Here is a 25909-nt window from a genome sequence, read left to right on the forward strand (position 1 = left end):
TCAAGGGACGGAGAAAAGGGAGGCTCTGGTAAGATTCATGCACGCCAGTGATCTCAGCGGGGAACCATGGAAGCGCCCACCCCCTTGCATTTTGGCTTACCTGTAGCGGAATGCAATAGAGAATTTTATGTAGTAGGATTTGTGGTTCTGTGGGAGAATATTTCAAACAGATGGAAAACGTCAAACTAAAACAGAACCAGAAATCATTTAAAGGTCAGCTGAGTAGCTTCTGTCTTGTGCAACTTACACCTTCACCAGTCTCCTATGCCCAGGTGCCCAGCACCCCCCTCATCTGCATATTCACCATCCTCAGGTCAGATTCTTAGATCAGTAAAGCAGTTCTTTAAACACACATGATTTCTTAGAATTTTAAACACTTTGGATAGAAATTGCCAAGCTAATTTTTGTATTTTTGGTAGAGACAAAGTTTCGCCATGTTGGCTAGACTCGAACTCCTGACCTCAGGTGATTCACCCACCTCGGCCTCTCAAAATGCTGGGATTACAGGCATGAGCCATCACACCAGGCTCCAAAGCTTTTAAGCAATCCCCTGCCTTCTTAAACAGAATCCAGTTACAGAGGTGTTCGTTACCTGTGTTTATTGTTTGCCTTTAGTAGATCTCACCACGTTGACCTCAAACCTTTTCATTCCACAGGGGGTAGAAAAGAGAAGATTAAGCTTATTAGAAAATAGGCCAGGTATGATGGCTCACGCCTGTAATGCCATCACTTTGGGAAGTGGAGACAAGTAGATCACCTGAGGTTGGGAGCTCGAGACCAACCTGGCCAACATGGCGAAATCCCATCTCTACTAAACGTACAAAAATTGGTCGGGTGCAGTGGCTCATGCCTGCAATCCCAGCACTTTGAGAGGCCGAGGCGGGCGGATCACTATGTCAGGAGTTCGAGACCAGCCTGGCCAACATGGTGAAACCCTGTCTCTACTAAAAATACAAAAATGAGCTGGGCGTGGTGGCAGGTGCCTGTAATCCCAGCTACTCAAGAGGGTGAGGCAGAAGAATTGCTTGAACCCAGGAGGCAGAAGTTGCAGTGAGCCAAGATCATGCCACTGTACTCCAGCCTGGGCAATAGAGCAAGACTCTGTCTCGGGGAAAAAAAAAATAGCTGGGCGTTGTGGCGCATTCGTGTAATCCCAGCTACTCGGGAGGCTGTGGCAGAGGATTGCTTGAACCCAGGAGGTGGAGGTTGCAGTGAGCCGAGATTGCGCCACTGAACTCCAGCCCGGGCAAGAGGCACCGTCTCAAAAAAAAAAAAAAGAAAGATGAAATGAGACACAGTATGGAGAGTGCTGGCTGTAGTGCTGGGCATGAGATGGGTGCTCAGGATGGGTAAGGAATTACTGTTATTCCCTATGTGACCCAGTGACACTAGCATTAAATATACAAAGCCATCCTTTCTATTCCTTTTCTTAGCGCCTGAGACTTGAAGAGGAAACTGGCAAGAAACTGAATCCTTCATTTCTTGACTTGGTCAGAACTCCTCAGATAAGGAAACATACTTTGATATTGATGTACAACTGGTAAGGAATATTTTTCACTTTGAAATGCCTCCAAATTCTTTTAATCACAATCATTCATATTAAGGAAGGAAAGAAAACAGGACTTCATCCCAGTATTAACGCCGACGGCGGGCAGAAATGTGGCTTGTGTCTGGTAGGTTTTCCTGACCGTGTTTTTCTCGGGCAAATGTTAAGATCGGCGTAGTCCCCAAGCACAGATCAAAGCAATGGCAACCTCGGCTTCACACTGGAATCATCTGGGAGCTTACAAAGTACCAAAGCTAAAACCCCCGGAAATGCTGATTTAATTGTTCTAAGGTAGGGCTTGGAAACCAGTTTTTTAATACTCCAGGTGATTCTAATGCATAGCCCAAATAGAGAACTATTGGTATAACTTAATTGGTGATGAATGTAGATCTCTCTTGTAGCACAGAGCTGGCAAAAAAAAAAAAAAAAAGTGTGGGTGGGATTGCCTTTTCTTTCCTTTTTTCTTTTCTACCTGGAGAAAAAATAAATTTCTGAACAAGAATAATTCCCAAGAGTAATTCCAGTGGCTTCACAGCCCAGTGACTTGATCTTTATTGTGTTTGCTATCTACAGGCTGCTCTCAGAGCTTCGAGCCATGCTTTCTCTAGTGGGGAATGCATCTTTTCAGGGCACATTGGATCTCCCAGGCAAATGGAGATTTACAATCACTGACAAAAGCAAAGCTCATCAGGAATTAATTTAGCAACCTTTACAATAGTGCGTAAGAGAGGCAGCTTTGAAATTCGGCCTCATTATCCTTCTTTCCTTTTCTGAGTAATCGTGACTTTTGTTGATTATCCTCATATTTTCCATTATATATAAAGACCATTTTTAGTTAATAAACTAGAAACATTGTCCAAATGTTGTTCGTGTCAGGCCAGAAGAGAAGTCATCAAGAAGGGAAGCTATACTCACTTGGTCTTCTGGTTTCCTAAAATTTGAATTAAGTAGTCAGTTCTTTTGATCCCAACTGCACTAGAGTACCCCAAAGAGAGAAATAATTCACAACTACTAATAACTTGATATAGTTTTACTAAATAAATCATTCCATTGGCCAGGCACAGTGGCTCACACCTGTAATCCCAGCACTTTAGGAGGCCAAGGCCGGCAGATCACATGAAGCCAGGAGTTCAAGACCAGCCTGGCTAACATGGCAAAATCCCATGTCTGCTAGAAATACAAAAATTAGCAGGTGGTGCACGTCTGTAATCCCAACTACTAGAGAGGCTGAGGCAGGGGAATAACTTGAATCTGAAAGGTAGAGTTTTTAGTGAGCCGAGATCTTACCACTGCGTTCCAGCCTGGGCAACAGAGTGACTCTGTCAAAAATAAATAAATAAAATAAAAGATAAAATAAATCATTCCATTAAGACATTCTTCTTGGTTTTCAATTTGTCCAGGAAACATTATTGTAATTTCTAATTATTTCTAACTATTCTAATTTCTTTCCTTCTCTTGGTTCTTGGAAACCACCCAGCCACAGCCAGCCACTGAAGTGGATCAGAGATTATAAAAGCAGTGGGATGGGGGACTAGCAAGGAGATGATCACAGGGAAAGGTGACCTACAATCCACATTATTTTTCCAGAAGCCTCTCTTTCTTAGTGCCCTGTGTTTGGTGCTTGACTTGACCTGAATTCTCCTCTTTGCTCAGGTTCACGAGCTCTGTACTCTACCAGGGCCTCATCATGCACATGGGCCTTGCAGGGGACAATATCTATCTGGAATTCTTCTACTCTGCCCTGGTTGAATTCCCAGCTGCCTTCATGGTCATCCTCACCATCGACCGCATCGGCCGCCGTTACCCTTGGGCTGCATCAAATATAGTTGCAGGGGCAGCCTGTCTGGCCTCAGGTTTTATCCCTGGTGGTAAGTTTCAGACCAAGTTGGAGTATTATCTCCAAGACCCTGGAGAAAGGGAGTGTCACAGCCCATTGATAAGAAAACCATGTAATTTGTCATCCAAATCAATTTGGAAAGACAAATTGGAGGGTAGTATCTGGGACCCTTCCAAGTAAATTCACATGGCCAGCCTCCCTTTAGGAAAAATTGCACCCAGTCGTTCCTTGATGTGATATAACAAGAGAGACTCTAGAGCCCCATGCTGCAGGCCACCAAGATGACCTGGAGCAGACAGCATAGGCCTTGGGAAAGCAGGCCCAGGTCAAGGTCTTACTCCAGCACTTCCCAGGTGTTAATTAGGGGACTCTCTTGACCTCCCTGCATCAACCTGCAGAATAAATGAGAAAAATGTAAGTAAATACCATCCATAAACAACTATTCAGTTCCTTGTTTTCTTTTTAAAATGCTTTCTCAATGAAGGGGAACAAACACCTGTATAAGAGAATCCTTTTAGCAATATGGAGCTTCGTTTGAATCCTTTTGTTATTAGCAGTTGTTTAAATGTGCCCATATTTTGCTCTTTCTTTGACTTTTATAAAGTTGGCCCAGCTTTGGAAACTGGTATAACTCCATTGTCATTAGCAACTGAGGTCTAAAGTTAAGAGAACACAGAGGATTTTAGGGCAGTGAAATTATTCCATATAACACTAAAATAGTAGATACAGGTCATTATGCATTTGTCCAAACCCACAGGAAATGTACCACCAAGAGTGAACCCTAATGCCAACTATGGATTTGGGGTGATTATCATTGCCACTGAAGGTTCATCAAGTAACAAACATACCACTCTGTGGAAAATGTTGATGATGGGCGGCGACAGGGGGAATGCATGTGTGGGGGCAGAGGTTATGTGGGAAATCTCTGTACCTTCCTCTCCATTTTGCTATGAACCTAAAACTGCTCTAAAAAAAAACATCTTTTTTAAAAAAAGAGAGAATTAGTATTGTGTCTGAGGTTAAGATGGACAAATGTGAGAATCTGCTGACATTAACATGAGCCTATAGAAGAAGTCTTTTCTTTCTTGTCCCATTCTGGGATGGGGAATTTCTCCTTACAGTCCCACTCTGGAACATTGTCTGAAAATGAAGAATCATCTGTGTATAGATAAGTACTGTGCTTTTCCCTCTCAGATCTACAATGGCTAAGAATTATTGTCTCATGCTTGGGAAGAATGGGGATCACAATGGCCTATGAGATAGTCTGCCTGGTCAATGCTGAACTGTACCCCACATTCATTAGGTGAGTGCATTTTCCTTAGAATGAAGAGGATGGGTGGGACATTTGTTCATTGGCTGGAACCACCACAAGTGCAGACAAAGGACATCTTACCTTCAAAACACAGTATAAGGGAAGGTGAGAACATGTAAAGGTCCAGCCAGGCCCAGCAGTTCACCTCTCACACTTACAGGCTTGGGTAAAATACAGAGGCCATGGTGAGAACAGAAAATTGAATTGCAAGACAGGGATTGCCCAGTGGCTACAGAGGAGATTGATGTGGAACAGCACAAACAGATCCATAGAAACAGCTTAGGGAAGCTAGGTGATGGAAGTAAAAAGAAACAATTGCTCCTCCCACCATTAAAAAAATCTGAAAGTTTATACAAAACAAGAATGACAGAATATGAATGGAATTATGTGTATATATATATATATATATATATATACACACACACACACATAATATTATGCATTGAAAATAATGTGAATGTTTTTTTAAACTCTTGAAAATTTTATTTTTGTTTTGTTTTTTTATTTCAATAGGTTTTTGGGAAACAGGTGGTATATGGTTATATGAATAAGTTCTTCAGTGGTGATTTCTGAGATTTTGGTGCACACCTGTCACCTGAGCAGTGTACACTATAGCTCTCGAACATTTTAATGATTTGAGGAAGTGTTTACTCAGGGTTGGGTGGGAGAGAACTACTGCACTGTGATAAGTTAACAAGTTAAATCAGTTTCCTGCATTCTAGGAATCTTGGCGTCCACGTCTGTTCCTCAATGTGTGACATTGGTGGCATCATCACGCCATTCCTGGTCTACCGGCTTACTAACATCTGGCTTGAGCTCCCACTGATGGTTTTTGGTAAGAAATCTTCATAGATACCTTTAAATGAAAACTTATTTTTCTAGAGACCTTCACTTCTCTTCTACCTCATTCAAAACAGGTGTCACACCTATTAGTAACTACTAATTACTACTCATAGTAGTAATGATGTGTCTGTGGCTTGCGTTCTTCCCAGGCATGCCTAGTAATTAGTAATGTTATTAATATTAGTAATACTAATCCATAATACTAGTTCAGTATTTGTAATATTATCAGTCATTACTAATACTCAAGTATGGGACTCCAGCCATAGAGGCAGAACATTGAAGAGATGAATGAGAAGGAAGAAAGTTTCCCAGCAGCAGGCCCCTAACTCTCTCTCTGCTGATTTCCACCCTTCCTGAGGTCTCTGTCAAAGAATTAATTCCTCCATGCACCAGAGGTGATAAAACACAAAGCCCTTTTACTTCTTACTTCAGATAAAGGGGTTAAAATTTTGCAAAAGGCAATTTCAAAACCCAGAGGAAATAAAGACCCACATTAAGAAAATGCACCAGCATAATGGAGCACATCTGTCGATGGACCTGGAGCGATTAGATTTCAGGAGCGTCACACAGCACTTCCCTTCTGCTACTGCCAGCAGGAACACACCAGCACTGAGCCTTCTCTGGTTGACTGGAACACCTCAATGCACCCATTTCAGTCTCCTTTGACACCCATTCCGAGCTGCTTTTAATTTGAATATGTGATGCTTTTTCCCATGGGCATATAGCACTTAATTTAGGGGAAGAGAAGAAGAGATTTCACTCTCAGATGTACACGAGGGTGTAAAGGGAAAGGAAATTTAAAACTCTCAGGACCCCCAAAATCCTTATGCAAATGGGAAGACTAAGCCTGGAGGCTGAGTCATGCAACACCCTCTTCCAGATGAATAGCTGTTACGGCATTATACATCATGCCTCAGTTACCTACAAAGGACTACCCCTGCAGATCATTCACAAGTAAATTCTTTGCTGGTCTCCCATAGACAAGAATTTTAGGTCTATAATTTAAGCTTAGCTTCTAAAATTGAAGTCTGCTGATTCCACACTGATAATGTTGATTCCAAGCTTATCTCCCAATGTACTGGATAAAGACAAGATCAGTCATTCCTCCACCTACCCAGAGAGGCCTGCATAATTGATTCTTTTTTTACTCTCATTTTCTCTTCAAACATTCACCTTATCATATGTGAAAGTCAACTTAACTGGGCACTAAAGTCTCACAAGAATGGAACCATTCCTTTATGGCCTACCTGCCCCTCTCCCTACCTGCCTCCCTACTTTAAGGAAATGTATAAATACCAACTTCCTGAAAGCCTCTTTGTAAAAATAGCTACAGATGTGTCTGTGGCTCATGGTTTTCAGGGACGTGCCCTAAAGCTGACTTAATAAACCTCGACTGATTGGAACATTTTCCTCAGTCACTCATTTCACTTATCAGGGGAAGCTCCCACCACTTCACTAAGGCTGCACAATGCCCCACACAGCTACCTTGCTCATTCCTTTTCTTCCCCTTCTTCTCACAGAATTCGTGAGGGGGAAATTTTTCCACTGCTCTAGATCTGCCAGCAAAAGTTCCAAACCACTGATAGAACTTACCCGCAAAACAGATCCAATGAATTCCTCCATGATCCAGTTTAACAACAATAAGATGGCCAAAGTTGACAGAGCACAAGCTGTCTATCCTGAGATAACTTGGCCACAGAGTAGCTGGTGCTTCTCCTGAGACTTATGTGACCCCTATTTCTTTCTCCCTCAACACTGGTTAAGGAACCTGTCCTCAGAACCCTCTTGTCATTGTGAGGAGGTGCACATCACACCCTCTGTCCTCCTTCCTGCCATGGAGGAAGTTAGAGACCACTCAATCTTGGCCACTCCCTTAGGTGGATAGTGGGTGACCATTGGGTCAGGAGGACATTTCTGGATAGTAGATGGTTACTTTGTTACCGGAAAGGGGTCCTGACCCAGACTCCAAGAGGGGGTTCTTTGATCTTGCACAAGAAACAATTTGAGGTCAATCCATAGAGTTAAATGAAAGCAAGTTTATTAAGAAAGTAAAGGAATAAAGAATGGCTACTCCGCAGGCAGGGCAGCCCTGAGGGCTACTTGTTGCCCATTTTTATGGTTATTTCTTAATTATATGCTAAACAAAGGGTAGATTATTCATGAGTTTCCCCTGTTTAGATCATGTAGGGTAACTTCCTGATGTTGCCATGGCATTTGTAAACTGTCATGGCACTGGTGGGAGTGTAGAAGTGAGGACAACCAGAGGTCACTCACATTGCCATCTTGGTTTTGGTGGGTTGTAGCCAGCTTTTTTATTGCAGCCTGTTTGATCAGCAAGGTCTCTATGACCTGTATCTTGTGCCAACTTCCTATCTCATTGTGTGACTTAGAATGCCTAACTGTCTGGGAATGCAGCCCTGTAAGTCTCAGCCTTATTTTACCCAGTCCTTCTTCAAGATAAAGTTGCTCTGGTTCAAACACCTCTGAGATTCCCCCCCTCCCTTTTGTAAGAGAACTCTTAATCTTAATGGTTGCAGAGAGATGAAGATCCATCTTCCGTAACTTTTTCATGATGATTAAGGGTGATGATATTTCTGATTAACTATTAGGGTCTCTTGTATTCAGGGTAGAGAGGAGTTCAGTCAGAAAGCATCAGTATGGTGAGGGACATTCATAACTTTGAGTTCTGACAAAAAGTGATATCTGAAAGATTAATAAGAGTTTAAGAAAATATTTGGTAAACTTATCCTGCACAATCCTTTGTATATTCCTAAACAAAGAGTATGATGGCAATATATTCCACAACAGTAAAGAAAAATAAGCAAAATTATCCCAAGCACACTAAACTAGAAGGCTTTCCATGAACCTGGCAATTGTTAAAACCATGCTGATATGGGGTCAGTACCTGATTCCAATGTGCCCAGAATTAGAACACTGATCCAGATTTTTATATTAGCCAGCCGTCTTGTTTCTTCTGATTTGCAGGAATCATTGGTTGGAATGAGCAGGGTCAGTCTAAACGGCAGGAATAAAAAGCTTAAAACAGCTTATGAGACTAGAATATAAGAACAGGTATACCATTGTTCTTGAAACATAATATTTCTCTCTCCAGTTTCCCATTTTTGCTACAGACAAATCATGGTAAGACTGATTTGCTTTATTGTACTTGGCCTGATTATTTGTATAAAATGTAGCAAAAAAAAAAATTATTTTTCACATGGGCTTTTAAAATTGGCTTTGAGAAAACTTTGTTCTGTAAAAGGAATCACAGATAAGACTTTTTTTTTTTTTTCAAAGCCAAACCCAGCCATGGGTTTGTACCCTCTAATACCAATAAGTTGAGTAAATTCCTCTCCTCTTGAGGTCCCCAGATAACTCGGGCTCCTGGGTCTGTCAGAAAGTGACATTTTTTACTTACCACAGGTCAGGAACCCTGTACAGGGACTATGTAGACAAGGTATGATGTCAGTTTTCCCAAAGAGCTTTTATTGGCTCTACAAATTGAGTTTGATTTCTTAAAAGAAAGCACAACATTCCAGTCAAAGTCTTGGTAAAAATAACCAGTTTCTCCAACTGTGTCCTGTTGCAAAAGAAAACAGATTCTTATTGCACTTATGCAAATAACTATATTGCCATAAGTTAAGAGTATGCACAAATAATTTCCAAATTCTGGAGAAATCAGGTAGAGAGAACCAAATGTGCTCCAAAGTTTTTCACAGGAATATACTTGACTTAAATGTTACAAGCTGTAAATATTAATAGCTCAAAAGAAAAGTTTCCTTGACTCTGAAAAACAAAACAAAGGATCAGCAACGTTTTAAGCAAAAAGTTAGAAAAGATTACTTCAGTCTTCCATTAATTCAGTCCGTGCAGTTAACTCCTGGTTCGTTTGATATACATGAACATTTCACCTCTCTGTGAGAGTCCTGAAAGTATTTTCTTCTATTCTAATGTCACATCTCCAAAGTTATCAGAAACCTGCATTCAAGAATACATGTTAAAGCCCTATAGTTGATTATAAAACCACCTTTTGAAGAGTATCAACAGAAGACAACAATTGTCTGTGGCTGGCAAAGTCTTAGGGCAGCCACAGTCAAAAACACAATTGACAAAGAAATATGTTACTTCTGTGGCACACATTAATTTAACATAGCAATTACAATTATTATTGATAATGTACACTGAGGATCTCCCCATAAATGCCATTAGCTATCCCCAAAACTATATTTCCTACCTATAATTTTTCCTACCTATAATTCTGGTAGGAGTTTCACATGATTTTGGAACACATACCATTAATATATTTATACAAATAGAACCCAAAGGTAGCTAAACACCATTTTATATTTGACAATGCTTCCTGTATGACTTTTATACTACATAAGTCAAATTTCACTTTTACATTAGTGTACTATTAATGTTAAACCTTTGTAGACATATCTACCCAATTTTAATGTTTGACCATAAGGTAGGTTCCTCATAAACCTTTTATAACTCTTTATAAATTTTTTATTAAAGAGCAGATCTGTGCTCTAAGAAAAACCTACTGTGCTTTTATTCTAATATTCAATTTATGGAAAAACTGAATGATACCCCTTTAACTTAAGCCAATATATTCACACACAAAATTTCTTTTACATGACTAATTTTTCACAAATCTTCTACTACTTGTTCAAACCTTCAGCTTTATCATATTTAACTTTAAACAATCCTTTAACACTTTAATCTAGGCAGAAAAAGCCATATTTCCATGACTTCTTATAATCCTTTACCAAAAATACATTTCACTTTTTTTACACACCTAGCATGTGCAACTGTTTTTATTTTCCAAAGATTACTTAAGTCACATGAACTAAAAAGTATTACACTTTTTACTTTTCTGCCAAAAATATTTGACTTAAGCTCTTATTATTTTTAAACCTATTAAAGCTCTTTCCTATCATACACACAACACATATAAATTCACAGACAGAAGAAGAGTCAGTACTTGTAAGATTTTTCATTTGCTACTTTAAGTTTCTCTTCAAAGTATGCAGCTTCTAGGGCCTATTAAGCAGGCACAGCTGAAAGGCAAAAACAGGTTTCCCAAAATTAACGGTCTCATTTTTATACCATATCCTGTATCCCAAAAAGAGGAAGTCTGCCCATTTGTCATGGGAATCTTATCTCTCAGTGAGGAATGGGGATATTTTCATAACTTCTAGGTGGCCAAGAGCATGCTTTTCTGATCTAAACTTGCAAAGAGCTGAAGATCTCCCCATAACTGCCATTAGCTATCCCCAAAACTATGTTTCCTACCTAGTCACACATCAAAACTCTCTCATAATGTGTAGTAATTTCTAATACCCTCCAAGTCAAAAACATCAGATAATGCAATGAAAAACGGAACAGAGCCTTAGATTTTGAGAAAGATCTATCCACTTTAATTCCTGGGGCTTTATGAGGAAAACAAAGGTTTTTCCAAAAGGGGGTCTGTGACATCTCCTCTGTTTTTCCCAAGGAGTTCCAGGCTGTTAGAGCTTGAATAAACTGACTTTTAACCATAGCACTCAAATCCTTTTAAATCTCTTATTACCCAACTTTAGCCATGTCAAACAGCCAATAGTTTTGTTCTCAGAGAAAGGAAATTTCAAGATGGTTTGTGGAGAGGAAGAGAATTAACCAGTGGTAAAGGTTATACAGATTTTAAACCAGAAAGGATTCATTCCCTAAGTCAGTATTGAACCCTGGGCCACCATTGTAAAATGGTGAAGCCTTAGCTATTGAGCTACAGCATTGGTTGGTTTCCATTGTTCTTCCCAGAAGGACTTCAGAGCAGCCAATTCTGAGCTTGCAAAGGCTTTTAACTGCTCAAGATAATTTTTAGGGATAAGTATGACATGAACCCCCAAATTCCTATCTGTTGGATGGTGGAAACCAAGAGAATGAACTGCCTTGTGATTACAAGTTCAAGCTCCCAAGGACATTTTTCAACATGTGGTCTCTAGGCAAGATGAAAGAGCAGACAGTTGCCCTGAGTAACAGAAAAAAATAGAAGAGAAAGGAGAGAAAGGGAGAAAAGCATTGCCTGGTGGGGTGGCAGGGGCAGCTCCTCCTGCAGCAGGGTGGGGAAGGAGAGGTGCTCAGGGAGGCCAGAGAAAGACCCACCCTGTGGGTCAACACTGTTTAGGTGACCACTTGTCAGTAGCTAAGGGATCTTTTCCAGCAGTCCTATCAGCTCTCAAGTGTCCCTCTTAGGAAGAAATAACTCACTTGCATCTGTGTGAAGGAACCACCAAACAGGCTTTGTGAGAGCAACAAGGCTGTTGATTTCACCTGGGTGCAGGTGGACTGAGTCAAAAAAGAGAGTCAGTGAAGGGAGATAGGGGTGGGGCCATTTTATAGTATTTGGGTAGGTAAAGGAAAATTACATTCAAAGGGGGTTGTTCTCTGGCAGGCAGGGGCGAGGGTCACAAGGTGCTCAGTGGGGGAGCTTTTGAGCCAGGATGAGCCAGGAGAAGGAATTTCACAAGGCAATGTCATCAGTTAAGGCAGGAACAGGTCATTTTCACTTCTTTGGTGATTCTTCAGTTACTTCAGGCCATCTGGATGTGCATGTGCAGGTCACAGGGGATATGATGGCTTAGCTTGGGCTCAGAGGCCTGACATTCCTGTCTTCTTATATTAATAAGAAAAATAACAAAAAAATGAAATAGTGGTAAAGTGTCAGGGTGGTGAAAATTTTGGGGGGTGGCATGGAGAGATAATGAGCGATATTTCTCGGGGCTGCTTCAAGCAGGATTAGGGGTGGCGTTGGAACCTAGAGTGGGAGAGATTCAGCTGAAGGAAGATTTTGTGGTAAGGTTGTTAGAAGGAGCATTTGTCATGTAGAATGATTGGTGATGGCCTGGATGTGGTTTTGTATGAATTGAGAAACTAAATGGAAGACACAAGGTCTGAATAAAAGAAGGAAAAAAAAAGGTATTAAAGGACTAAGAACTGGGAGGACCCAAGACATCCAATTAGAGAGTGTCCAAGGGGGTTCTGTGTAATTACTTGTTTGGTTGGTGAGTTTTTGGACTCTATTCTTGACAGAGTGCTTTTATTAAGTTGGAGGCTGAGCTTGGTGAGGTGTGTTTTTAAAAGACCATTAGCCAGTTCTACTTTTCCTGAAGATTGAGGACGGTAAGGGGTATGAAGGTTCCACTGAATACCAAGAGCCTGAGAAACTGCTTGGGTGATTTAACTAATAAAGGCCGGTCCGTTATCAGACTATATAGAGGTGGGATGGCCAAAACGAGGAATTATGTCTGACAGAAGGGAAGAAATGACTGCAGTGTCTACCCAGGCCAAGAGGTATTTTAGCTTCCTAAGGGCATGTGAGTAAAGCTAATTTGCCAGTCCTGGGCAGGGGCAAATCCCTGAGCTTGACATGTAGGGAAGGGAGAGGGCCTGAGAAATTCCTGAGGAGTAGTAGAATAGCAGATGGAACACTGAGAAGTGATTTCTTTGAGGATAGATTTCCATGATAGAAAGGAAATGAGAGGTTCTAAGAGATGGGCTAGGGGTTTGTAACCTACATGGAAGAGGCTATGAAATGATGACAGAATAGAATGGGCCTGTGAGGCTGGAAGGAGATCCTTGATCCAAGAACCATTTGCCTAGTGTGGGAAGAGATTGATAGGTGGAAGTTTCAGTGGGGGAGTAGGTGGGAGTGGCCAGATAAGAAGGAGAAAAACTGCTGTGAGGGATAGAAGTTGGAACGCTAGCTGCTTTTTTAAGCTACCTTATCAGCATAAGCATTGTCCTGAACAATGGGATCTGATACCTTTTGATGGCCTTTGCAGTGAATGACTGCAGCTTCCTTTGGAAGTAAAGCGGCTTTGAGAAGCATTTTTTTTTAAAGAGGCTTAATGATGGAGGACCCTTGCATAGTGAGGACATTTCTTTCTGCCCATATAACAGCATGGTGGTGCAGCATATAGAAGGCATATTTAGAGTCAGTATAAATATTGATGCATAGTCCCTTTGCAAGAATGAGGGTCCAAGTTAAGGCAATGAGTTCAGCTTCTTGAGAGGTAGTGGAGTGGGACAGAGCGGTAGCCTCAATGATAGATATGGAAGATACTATAGCATAGCCTGCCTTTGCTGGTGAGTGGTGATTAGGCCTGGTGGAACTGCCATCAGTAAACCAAATGTGATCAGCGTGAGGAACACGAAAGAAGGAAATATGGGGACATGGGGTGAATGTCAAGTGGATTAGAGAGATACAGTCATGGAGGTCAGGTGTGGTATCTGAAATAATGTGGGAAGTCAGATTGAAGTCCGGGCCAGGAACAATGGTGATTGTGGGAGACTCAACTAAGAGTGAGTATAGCTGGAGGAGCCAGGTGGGAGGAAGAAAATAGATTTTGGAAGTTATGAGAACTGCAGAGAGTTGAGCACAGTTTGTGATTTTGAGGTCCTCTAAAAGTATTAACGCAGTGGCAGCCACTGCACGCAGAAATGAGCGCTAGGCTAAAACAGTAAGGTCAAGTTGTTTGGATAAAAAGGCTACAGGGCATGGTCCCGGTCCTTGTGTAAGAATTCTGACTGCACAGCCCTGCACTTCAGCTGTATGTACTGAGAAGGGAGTGATGAGTTAGTGAGAGCCACCATGGGAGCAGCTTTTAGGGCTATTTTTTAAGGAATTAAAAGGAGAGTGGGGAAAGGATTTAGGATCTATAGGGTCAGCTAGGTTTATCTAGAATAGAATAATGAGTTGTGGAGGGAAATATTGAGGATAGGAGAGGATATGGGTTTGGCACCACGGGATGGATAGACAAAACAATTTCGTTGATAAGGTGCAGATCCTGAACTAACCTGTAAGGCTTATCCAGTTTTAGGACAGGTAAAATGGGGGAATTGTAAGCAGAGTTTATAGGTTTTAGAAGCCCATGCTGTAGCAGGTGAGTGATAACAGCCTTTAATCCTTTTAAAGTGTGCTGTGGGATGGGATATTGGCGTTGAACGGGGAAAGGGTGATTAGGTTTTAATGGGATGGTAATGGGCATGTGATTGGTTGCCAGGGAGGGAGTAGAGGTGTCCCATATTTGTGGGTTAAGGTCGGGGGATACAGGAGGAAGACGCAAAGGAGGTTTTGGGTTGGGAAGAAGGGTGGCAGTGAGATGTGGCTGTAGTCCAGGAATAGTCAGGAAAGCAGATAATTTGGTTAAAATGTCTTTGCCTAATAAGGGAACTGGGCAGGTGGGGATAACTATAAAACAGTGCTTAAAAGAATGTTGTCCAAGTTGGCACCAGAGTGGGGGAGTTTTAAGGGATTTTGAAGCTTGGCCATCAATACCCACAACAGTTATGGAGGCAAGGGAAACAGGCCTTGGAAAGAAGGTAATGTGGAGTGGGTAGCCTCTGTATTGATTAAGAAGGGGACAAACTTACCCTCCACTGTAAGAATTACCCAAAGCTCAGCATCCGTGACGGTCCAGGGGGCTTCCAAGGCGACCAGGCAGCGTCAGTCTTCAGCCGCTAAGCCAAGCAGATCTGGGAAGGAGTCAGTCAGAGAGCCTTGGGCTAGAGCTTTAGGGGCTCTAGGAGTGGCTGCCGGAGAGTTGGATAGTCCAATTTCCAGTGGGGTCCTGCACAGATGGGACATGGCTTAGGAGAAATCCCTGGCTGCGGGCATTCCTTGGCCCAGTGGCCAGATTTCCAGCACTTGTAGCAAGCTCCTGGGGGAGGAGGTTCTCGAGGAACCCCGGCAGCTGCGGTTCAGGCGTTTGGAGTTCTTGTGTGCTGCAGATGTGGCTGGAGTTTGTCTCATAGTGGAGGCAAGGAATTGCAACTTAGAAATACATTGCTACTTGGTTGCCTCTACTCTACTATTGTACACCTTGAAGGTGAGGTTAATTAAGTCCTCTTGTGGGGTTTGAGGGCTGGGATTTAATTTTTGGAGCTTTATTCTAATGTCAGGAGCTGACTGGGTGATAAAATGCATATTTAGAATAAGACAGCCTTCTGACCCTTCAGGGTCTAGGGCTGTAAAGAGTCTAAGGGTTGCTGCCAAATGAGCCATGGACTAGGCTGGGTTTTTATATCTGATGAAAAAGAGCCTAAATGCTAACTGATTTGGGAGAGGTCGGACAAAGAAAAAGGAGCGTTAACCTTGATTATGCCTGTAGCTCCAGCCACCTTTTTAAGAGGAAATTGGTGGGCGGGTGGGGGAGGGCCAGTCGCGGAATGAAACTGTAAGCTGGACCTGGTGTGAGGAGGGGAGGTGATAAAAGGATTATACGGTTGGGGAGCGGAGGCTAAGGAAGAATTGGGACCTAGCTCGGCCTGGTGAGGAGCAGCCTGGAGAGGAGGGGAGAGGTCAGATGGGTCTGTAGAAAAGGAAGACTTTGGAAAGACTCAGCAACACTTGGGGTTGGGACTGAGGGGACAGGCGGGAGGGAAAGAAGCAAGATTTGGGACGAGTTGCATTGGGAACAGAGACTAGGGAGAGACTGATTTGTAAAAGAATGCCTGGACGTCAGGCACCTCAGACCGTTTGCCCATTTTATGACAAGAATTATCTAGATGTTGTAGGATGGAAAAATCGAAAGTGCCGTTTTCTGGCTATTTGGAACCACTATCAAGTTTGTATTGGGGTCAAGCGGTGTTGCAGAAGAAAACAAAATGCTTAGATTTTAGATCAGGTGAGAGTTGAAGAGGTTTTAAATTTTTGAGAAAGCAGGCTAAGGGAGAAGAGGGAGGAATGGAGGGTGGAAGGTTGCCCATAGTGAAGGAGGCAAGCCCAGAGAAAAGAGAGAGTAGAGACACAGAGAGAAGGGGTGGGAGGTGCTCGCCCCCCAGGAAAGTGAAGAAGAGGTGGGGACACGGAGAGAAGGGGTTGAGTGAGCAGCCAAAGCAGGCATCCCTGCAACTGACTTGCCACCAAGGGAATGTGGGTGAATGACCAAGGCAGGTGTCCCTGCGGTGATCAGACACCAATGAAATGTGGGTGAATAATCAGGCAGGTGTCCCCACATGATTAAACACCAAGGGAAGACTGTCTTCCCAAGTCCGTGACCGGTGCCAGAGTTTTGGGTCCACGGATAAAACGCGTCTCCTTTGTCTCTACCAGAAAAGGGAAAGGAACTGAGATTAAGAGAAGGGAGAGATTGAAAGATGGCACCAAGATTGAAAGGAGAAAGACGTTGAGGGACAGTGAGGGAGGTCAGAGAAGCGAGTAAAGAGAGGCCGCTTACCGGATTTAAAATTGCTGAGATGTTCCTTGGGCTGGTTAGTCTGAGGGCCAGAGGTCATAGGTGAATCTTTCTCGTGGGGCAAAGAGCAGGAGGACAGGGGATTGATCTCCCAAGGGAGGTCCCCGCTCTGAGTCACGGCACCAAATTTTACTCGCGTCCATGTGAAGAGACCACCAAACAGGCTTCATGTGAGCAACAAGGCTGTTTATTTCACCTGGGTGCAGGTGGGCTGAGTATGAAAAGAGTCAGTGAAGGGAGATAGGGGTGGGGCCATTTTATAGGATTTGGGTAGGTAAAGGAAAATTACAGTCAAAGGGGGTTGTTCTCTGGCGGGCAGGGGCGGGGGACACAAGGTGCTCAGTGGGGGAGGTTGTGAGCCAGGATGAGCCAGAAGAAGGAATTTCACGAGGTAATGTCATCAGTTCAGTTAAGGCAGGAACAGGCCATTTTCACTTCTTTTGTGATTCTTCAGTTACTTTAGGCATTCTGGATGTATATGTGCAGGTCACAGGGGATATGATGGCTTAGTTTGGGCTCAGAGGCCTGACAATAACTATCCATGTTCCAAGATGCTTTATATGCCTAATCCTGTCACCCACAGACATCAGCAGAGTGCAAGGGAAATTAATTCAAAGAAAACAGCAGTTAACATTCCATAGTGCCAAACTCATTCTTAGCTGAGAGGGACTTTACTGAGAGGGACTTCTACCCCCCTCAATCTTAGGAGGGACTCTAACCTTCCTAAGCTAGGCCTCAAACCCAAGTTCAGTCAAGTGTCTTTGCCTTTTATTAAGAGGGACTTTTAACCCTCTCTGTCTTAGAAGAGACTCTAATTCCCCTAAATTGGGCCTCTAATTCAATCACGTCCTTTACCCAGGTATGCCAGCACTTACCCAAAGTTGATTAATCAGTATCCCCCCTTCAGGGTTCACCAGAACGATGTTATTGGAAAGGGGTCCTGATCCAGACCCCAAGAGAAGGTTCTTGGATCTCACACAGGAAAGAATTCAGGGCAAGTTCACAGAGTAATGTGAAAACAACTTTATTAAGGAAGTCAAGGAATAAAGAATGGCTACTCCACAGGCAGAGCAGCCCTGAGGGCTCCTAGTTGCCCATTTTTATGGTTATTCTTGATTGTATGCTAAACAAATGTGGATTATTAATGAGTTTCCCCTTTTTTGACCATATGGTAACTTCCTGATGTTGCCATGGCATTTGTAAACTGTCATGGCACTGGTGGGAGTGTAACAGTGAAGACAACCAGAGGTCACTCCCATTGCCATCTTGGTTTTGGTGGGTTGTAGATGGCTTTACTGCAGCCTGTTTGATCAGCAAGGTCTTTATGAACTGTATCTTGTGCCGATCTCCTGTCTCATCCTGTAACTTAGAATGCCTAACTGTCTGGGAATGCAGCCCTGTAAGTCTCAGCCTTATTTTACCCAGTCCCTATTCAAGATAAAGTTGTTGTGTTTCAAACGCCTCTGACATGTCGAGGAAAAAGGCTAAATTCTGTAAAATATTTAAAGAGTTTATTCTGAGCCAAATATGAGTGACCATATTCTGGCCAAATTTGAGTGACTTGCCTGAGGCACAGTCTCAAGAGGTCCTGAGAACATGTGTCCAAGGTAGTTGGATTACAGCTTGGTTTTATATGTATTAAGCAGACAAAAGACATCCATCAATACATGTGAAGTATCCATTGATTTGGTCCAGAAAAGCAAGACAACTCAAAGCAGGGACTTCCAGGTCACAGGTGGATTCAAAGATTTTCTGATTGGCAATTGCTTGAAAGAGTTAAATTATTATCTAAAGATCCAGAATCCGTAGAAAAGAGTGCCTGAGTTAAGATAAGTGGTTATGGAAACCAAGGCTCTTATTATGTAGATGAAGTCTCATAGGTGGTGCCTTTAGAGACAATCAATGGCAAATGATTCCTATTCAGACCTTTAAAAGGTGCTAGACTCTCAGTTAATCTCTTCAGGATTGGGAGGGTCTGGAAAGGGAAAGATCTAGTTATGTTAATAGAGATTCTTTGCAGATGCGAATTCTCTCCACAAAAGATGGCTTTGCCAGGCCATTTCAAACTAGGTCAAAGAAATATATTTTGGGGTAAAATATTTTAATTTTTTTTTGTCTGTCATGTGATATCATTCTGTGGTCAGGTTGGAATTTGCTCTCTTATTGCTACAAAGAGTCTGTTATGTCAGTCTTAAGATGTGTTTTAATGTTAACACTGGTGACTTGTGCTTGAACTCCAAAAGGGAGAGGGTATAATGAGACATGTCTGCCCCCCACCCCTTTCCATCAGGGCTTAAATGGGAAAGGGTGGGAGTGAAAAATCTTGAAGTTTTTCAGTTCAATCAGTTGGGGATCTTCGAATTTTGTTTTTGGTTTACATTTGTGAGGTGGTATTGTTAAATAAAAACTTCTGCTGAATTAAATTTATAAGAGTTTAATTAAACAAAGAATGATTCATGAATCAGGCAGCCTCCTGAGCCAGAGTAGGCTCAGAGCTTCCAACACGGCCACATGGTGAAAGAAGATTTATAGACAGAAAAAGAAAAGCCGCGTACAGAAATCGGAAGTGAAGTACAGAAATAACTGGATTGGTTACAGCTTGGTGTTTGCCTTATTCGAACGTGGTTTGAACAGTTGGCCACATTTGACTGGCTAAAACTTGGTGATTTTGTAACCGCCCAAGGGGTTCACCTTGCCTGGTGTCTAGACAGAGCCAATTTCTCAAGAGAGGGGAATTGCAATAGAGAATGAATAATTCACACAGAGCTGGCTGTGTGGGAGACTCGAGTTTTATTATTACTCAAATCAGTCTCCTGAGCATTCGGGGATCTAAGTTTTTAAGGATAACTTGGTGGGTGGGGGAATCCAGTGAGGCGGGGGCGCTGATTGGTGGGGGATGAAATCACGGGGAGTCAAAGCTGTCTTCTTGCACTGAGTCAGTTCTTGGTGGGGGCCACAAGATCAGATAAGCCAGTTTATCAATTTGGGTGGTGCCAGCTGATCCATCAAGTGCAGGGTCTGCAAAATATCTCAAGCACTGATTTTAGCAGCAGTTTAGAAAGGGTCAGAATCTTGTAGGCTCCAGCTGCATGACTCCTAAACCACAATTTCTTATCTTGTGGCTAATGTTAGTCCTACAAAGGCAACCTAGTTCCTAGGCAACAAAGAGTTCTGCTTTGGCTGTTGTCATCTTTGTTTTAATCTATAAACTAAGTTTTTCCCAAAGTTAGGTCAGCCTATACCCAAGAATGACAAGGACAGCTTGGAGGGTAGAAGCAAGAGGAAGTCGATTAAGTTAGATCTCTTTCACTGTCTCAGTCATAATTTTGCAAAGGTGGTTTTAACTGGCACAAGAGTAGGCTACAGTGTGTTTGCCATTCCATCTAGGTTATAGTTCACAATGTACAGATAAATCTTCAGGCCAAACTTAAAATATGTGAGGAGGCAGCTATAGGCTAAACTCGATTTGACAGTATGTTATCCCAATTTATATAGGAATGTCTGGAGCACCAGAAAGATTACAGAACTTCCCAAGGCCTTGAGACCAGTATGGGAGGGGCCAGAGCTGGAGCCCAGGCCCTCAGAGCTTGGGTTCTGTGCCCTGCAGCTTCTATTTCAGCCATTTTCTGGGGGTGTAAAAATGGAGACTGGCATGCAGTGTTCTGAGACCTCAAAACTAGTAAAGAATCCACATCCTATTTTCTGTATTCTATTGTTGTGAAACACATAGAAATACAACTTTAAAAGATCAAAACTTTTATCGGAATCTAAAGAAACAAAAACATGTGTTTATTATTAAAGATTAGAGCTAGAGACAAAAAAAGGAATAATGGGAATTTAATGAACACCTGAATTTAAACTAAAATCCTGGCTATACTTTTTAGTGCTCTTATATCATAATAAATACATAATTCATTACTTTTATTTGCTAGAAATGACCCAAGTTTCTGACTTATTTTCCTTACTAAGTGATTTATACTGGCAGCATTATGGTCTTCCTTTTCAAACAGTTCATTTTTTGCAGAGTTGTTTTCTAACTCCAAAGCATCTTAATATGGTGGCAATGTCCTCTACCCTAGAATAACCTTGACTCAAAATGTTAAGTATTTCATTTCCCTATTAGGAATAGTAATTCAATGGAGTTTGGAACTGGTATAATATTTATAATGGAAAATATAGCAGTCAGAGATGGCAAAGGAATCTGTAAATAAGTATAGAAAAACACCAAAAAAAGTTTTAAACAAAAATAAGGGAAACTCTAATTATAGACCTTGAGTTTTTCAGTTCTTAATGTGATTTTCATCTGTTTGGCTTTCAGCCGTGGTTGGCTTGGTTGCTGGAGGTCTGGTGCTGTTGTTACCAGAAACTAAAGGGAAGGCTTTGCCTGAGACCATCGAGGAAGCCGAAAATATGCAGAGGTAGGCAGTTGAAAGTTCGAAATGAACTGTTCTATGAAGGTTTTAGGACAACCCTGTAGCTGTTTGGAAAGAATTAGATTGACTTCATACTTCACACCATACACTGAGATAAATTCAAACTAAATCAAAGACTTGAAAGCGTTTAAAAAATCAGTAAAATTACAAAGACACTATACGAGAATTTCTTTAAACTTTCATGTGGAGAAAGTCTTTCTAAATATGACTCAAAAAATCCAGAATCCATAGAAGGAAGGTCAATATGTTCGCTTTCATTAAAATAAAAGATTCTGCATTAAACAACTACCATAGGCTAAAAATAAAAGTATAAACTTGAAGAAAATATTTACTACTCTACATTGGGCTAATTTTCCCAACAAATCTGTAAGAGCAACCACCCAATAGAAAAAAAAAATAGGCAACATATGTGAGCAAATAATTCAATGAAAAGAAAATAAAAACAGCTCTTAAATATGTGAAAATATGCTCAACCTCCTTCATAGTAAGAAAAGTTCAAATTAACACTGCACTAATAACTACCTGGATTGTCAAAAATAAAATTACTTGGTAACACACTATGTTGGGGAAGAATGGGGAGAAACACAGTCTCCCGTGTTGCTGGTAGGAGTTAGATACCTCTATAATGGACAGTGCAATAGTAGGATAAAAATTACAAACATGGACCAGGCACAGTGGCCCATGCCTCTAATCCCAGCACTTTGAGAGGCCGAGATGGGCGGATCACAAGGTCAGGAGATCGAGATCATCCTGGCTAACACAGTGAAACTCTATCTCTACTAAAAAAATACAAAAAAATGTAGCTGGGTGTGGTGGTATGCACATGTAATCCCAGCCACTGGGGAGGCTGAGGCAGGAGAATCACTTGAACCCAGAGGCAGAGGTTGCAGTGAGCTGAGATCACGCCACTGCACTCCAGCCTGGGTGACAAAGCCAGACTCCGTCTAAAAAAATTAAAATATATTAAATTAAAATTACAAACATGTGTATCCTTTAACCTAGTGACTCTACACCTCTAGAAGTTTACATGTACAAAGTGACATGTGTACAGGACTAGTCATTAAGGCATTCTTTTATAACAAGAGTTTGGAAACAACCTAAATGATCATGAATTAGAACACCAGTTAAATAAATGATATGCCATTCTTCTGTAAAATTATACAGTCATTAAAAAGAATGAGGCCACTTCACGTACACTGACAAGGAAAGTTCTCCAAGATATATTGCTAATGGGTGAAAAAGCAAAACATAGAAAAGTATATATCCTATCATTTGTGTAAAAATAGGGAAAGACATATATGTAAATACTTGTATCTCAAAAATGTACAAGAACCATAACATTGGTTGTCTATGGAATGAAGTGGCTGTGGGATACAGGTAGAAGGGAGACTGCAATGCTTACCTTTTTGTAATTTTGAATTTTGGACCATATGAACCCATTCAAACAGTACATTAAAAAAATGAAAAACAAACCTGTCTGACACTCTCCCCACAAATTTGTTTATACAGTATATTTAGATATTTTTATTTATTTTCTTCTGACTCCATTTTTGGCCTACTGATACCACAAACAACTGATTTTTATTCATTTTACCAAACCTTCTTGTTTAACATTTTCAGTACTTGGACAAAATGCTGGTAAATCACAGTGGTCTGAGGCTTTTCCTAGAACTTGAGTCTTAGAGTCGGAAGAGGCCTTTGAATCCAGGCAGAGGTCACATACTCTCAGCCCGCAGGCCACCAAGTTCTCCAGTGCTTTCTTTGGCCTACACAGTATTTTTTTTTAAAGTGGGAAATTCCACATAAACTGGATTTCCAGGATCTGTTTTAAAAAAGCAGAAGGTTTGGTAACACTGAGAAGATATTTCCTCTTGTTGTCAATGTGTAGGAGCTGAATGATGGCTTGGCTTTCTGAAGGGTTTGCCCTGTGCAGGAGGCCACAGTCCCCACTGTTTCCTATTGTCTTTGGTACATTGTATGATCTGCCTGGTGCATGCAGACATTTGAGTTGGAGACCTTTCATCTAAACCAACCGTCTCCAACCCCATTCCCCTCTCCCTATGTAGCTTCCCACACACATGGGCACCTCCCGTCAAAGACAGTCTAAATCCTCTTTACTGTGGTATCGCTGGAACTCAGCACGGTGCCTGGCATACACAGAGCAGGAGCTTACCAATTATTTGTGGAATAAATGCTGAAGTTCTTTCTACAGCATCCCTAATTGGAGTTTCTTTCTCTAGCCGGCGCCAGTGCCAGGCAGGCAGTAATATGTGTAGTGAAGAGCATGACCTGTAGAGCCTGAAGCCCTGCCATCACATTTCCCATGTGTGTGGCTTTATCGCCTGAATGCCTCAAAGCCTCAGTTTCCTCATCTGTAAATGGGGACAACAGTACCTACTCACTGGATTAAAGAAGAAAATATGTGTAAAGTGCCTGACACTAATTAAGTGTCACCTGGTTCCTAATTAAGTTGTTATGGTTCCTAACGGCACTAAACTTGTCCTAGTTACAGATATAACCTGTGGACTTATACCCAATACCTTATCTTGCTTCTTAAGCCTGTTTTCCTTTCTGTAAAATGAGGATAACAATAGCTAACATTTACTAAGTGCTCTCACCCAGTGCTTTCCAATTAACACTCACCAAGTGTCAATAAAGTGCCTGACACTAATTAATTAATGTCTACAAGCCCCTGCTATTATTCACAGAAGCTTTTATAGCTGTTCTATAAAACAGGAAAATATATGCCTAGACTATTTATTGGAAATCAAATTTTAAAATACATTCCGAGTTGTTGTAAGATGGAGAAGTGTAACTCAGTGACACACACATTCCTATGCTTCTCAGAGTTGTTCATTTTCACCAGGCTGGTTCAAAGCAGGCTAAAGAGATGTTTCAAAAGATCATTCCTGTTGTTATTTTATATTCTTTCCATTTGTATGATCTACAGATACTGCTATGAAGATTCGCACTGTTCTTGTTTCTGTATTATATAACCCAGTTCACCACGCACTGAGAGATATGTGTAAGACTTGGGGAATTGCAGAAGAGTGGGAGTGGTGAGGGCTGAGACAGAGCCAGAGAACAGTGTACCTACAGAGGGAGGGGTGGGAGGTGTGGCCTGCAGGAGGCAAGGATGTCTGGGAGCAGGAGGGCAGACCACAGCTGGCACTGAAAACTGACCCCAAGAACAGTGTCATATGCGCTGAGAGCCAGCAGAAACAGGGCAGGGCAAGAATCCCTCCCTCACCAACCAAGTTATTTGGTTCCTAAGGGCACTAAATCTGTCCTAGTTACAAATATAGCCTGCATGGACTTTTACCCTATTCTTTATCTCACTTCTCACTTTTTTTAATCTCTCTATTTTTGAGACAGAGTCTCCCACCGGTTACCCCGGCTGGAGTGCAGTGGCTCAATCTCAGCTCACTGCAGCTTCAACCTCCTGGGCCCAGATCATTCTCCCACCTCAGCCTCCCAAGTAGCTGGGACTACAGGCATGTGCCACCACGCCCAGCTAATTTTTTTGTAATTTTTTAGTAGAGACAGGTTTCGCCATGTTGCCCAGGATGGTCTGAAACTCTGGAGCTCAAGTTATCCACCCACCTTGGCCTCTCAAATTGCTGGGATTACAAGTGTGAGGCACCACGCCTGGCCCCTTATCTCACTTCTTAAGCTGGTTTTCCTCTGTAAAATGAGGATAACAATAGCTAACATTTACTAAGTGCTCTGCCCGTGCTTTCCATGCCCTTCCTGTGCACCTTCTTTTATTGCACTTCATCTTATTGCGTTTTGCAGATACTGCATTTTTTAACAGATTGAAGGTATACAGCAACCTACATTAAGCAAGTTTATCTGCAGCATTTTTCCAACAGCAGGTGCTCACTGTATGTCTCTGTGGCATGTTTTGGTAATTCTCACAATATTTCAAACTTTTCCATTATTATCATATCTGTGATGGTGACCTGAGATCGGTAATCTTTGGTACTACTATTGTAATTGTTTTAGGGCACCACGAGCCATGTCTGTGTAAAACAACAAACTTAATTGATAAAATGTGTGTGATCTGACTGTTCCACACACTGACAGTTCCCCCATCTCTCTTCCTTTCCTTGGGCCTTCCTCTTGCCTAAGACACAACCATATTGAAATTAGGCCAATTAATAGCTCTACAATGCCCTCTTGGTGTTCAATGAAAGGAAGAGTTGCAAGTCTCAACTTCAAAGCAAAAGGCAGAAATGATTGAGCTCAGTGAGGAAGTCGTGTTGAAAGCCAGCATAAGCTGAAAGCAAGGCCTCTTGCACCAGCTGGCCAAGTTGAGAATGCACAGGAAAAGTTCTTGAAGGAAGTTTAAAAATGCTACTCCAGTGAACACACAAATGAGAAAATTAAACAGCCTTATTGCTGACATGGAGAAAGCTTGAGTGGTCTGGATAGAAGATCAAACTGGTCACAACATTCCCTTAAGCCAAAGCCTAATCCACAGCAAGGCCTTAACTCTCTTCGATTATATGAAGGCTGAGACAGGTGAAGAAGTAGCAGAAGAAAAATTTGAAGTTAGTAAGTTTGGTTCTTAAGGCTTAAGGAAAGAAGCTGTCTCCGTAACATAAATGTGCAAGGTGAAGCAGCAAGTGCTGGTGTAGAAGCTGCAGCAAGTTCTCCAGATTTAACAAAGATCGTTGATGAAGGTGTTCACACTAA

The 25909-nt window shown here is 41.8% G+C and overlaps 1 protein-coding gene across 2 annotated transcripts in view; it reads left to right on the top strand.

Moving 5' to 3' along the window:
- Positions 1 to 25909, top strand: part of LOC105492008 (solute carrier family 22 member 2) — a 45447-nt gene that overhangs the window by 13262 nt on the left and 6276 nt on the right. For both annotated transcript variants that reach the window (XM_011758834.3, XM_011758833.3), the window contains exons 6-10: positions 1434 to 1540; positions 3200 to 3414; positions 4578 to 4686; positions 5418 to 5530; positions 21097 to 21196. In XM_011758834.3, coding sequence (XP_011757136.2) covers positions 1434 to 1540; positions 3200 to 3414; positions 4578 to 4686; positions 5418 to 5530; positions 21097 to 21196 — 644 coding nt within the window. The remainder of the gene's footprint in view (positions 1 to 1433; positions 1541 to 3199; positions 3415 to 4577; positions 4687 to 5417; positions 5531 to 21096; positions 21197 to 25909) is intronic.

The sequence above is a fragment of the Macaca nemestrina genome, chromosome 5, assembly GCF_043159975.1.
Source record: "Macaca nemestrina isolate mMacNem1 chromosome 5, mMacNem.hap1, whole genome shotgun sequence".
Classification (NCBI taxonomy): Eukaryota; Metazoa; Chordata; class Mammalia; order Primates; family Cercopithecidae; genus Macaca; species Macaca nemestrina.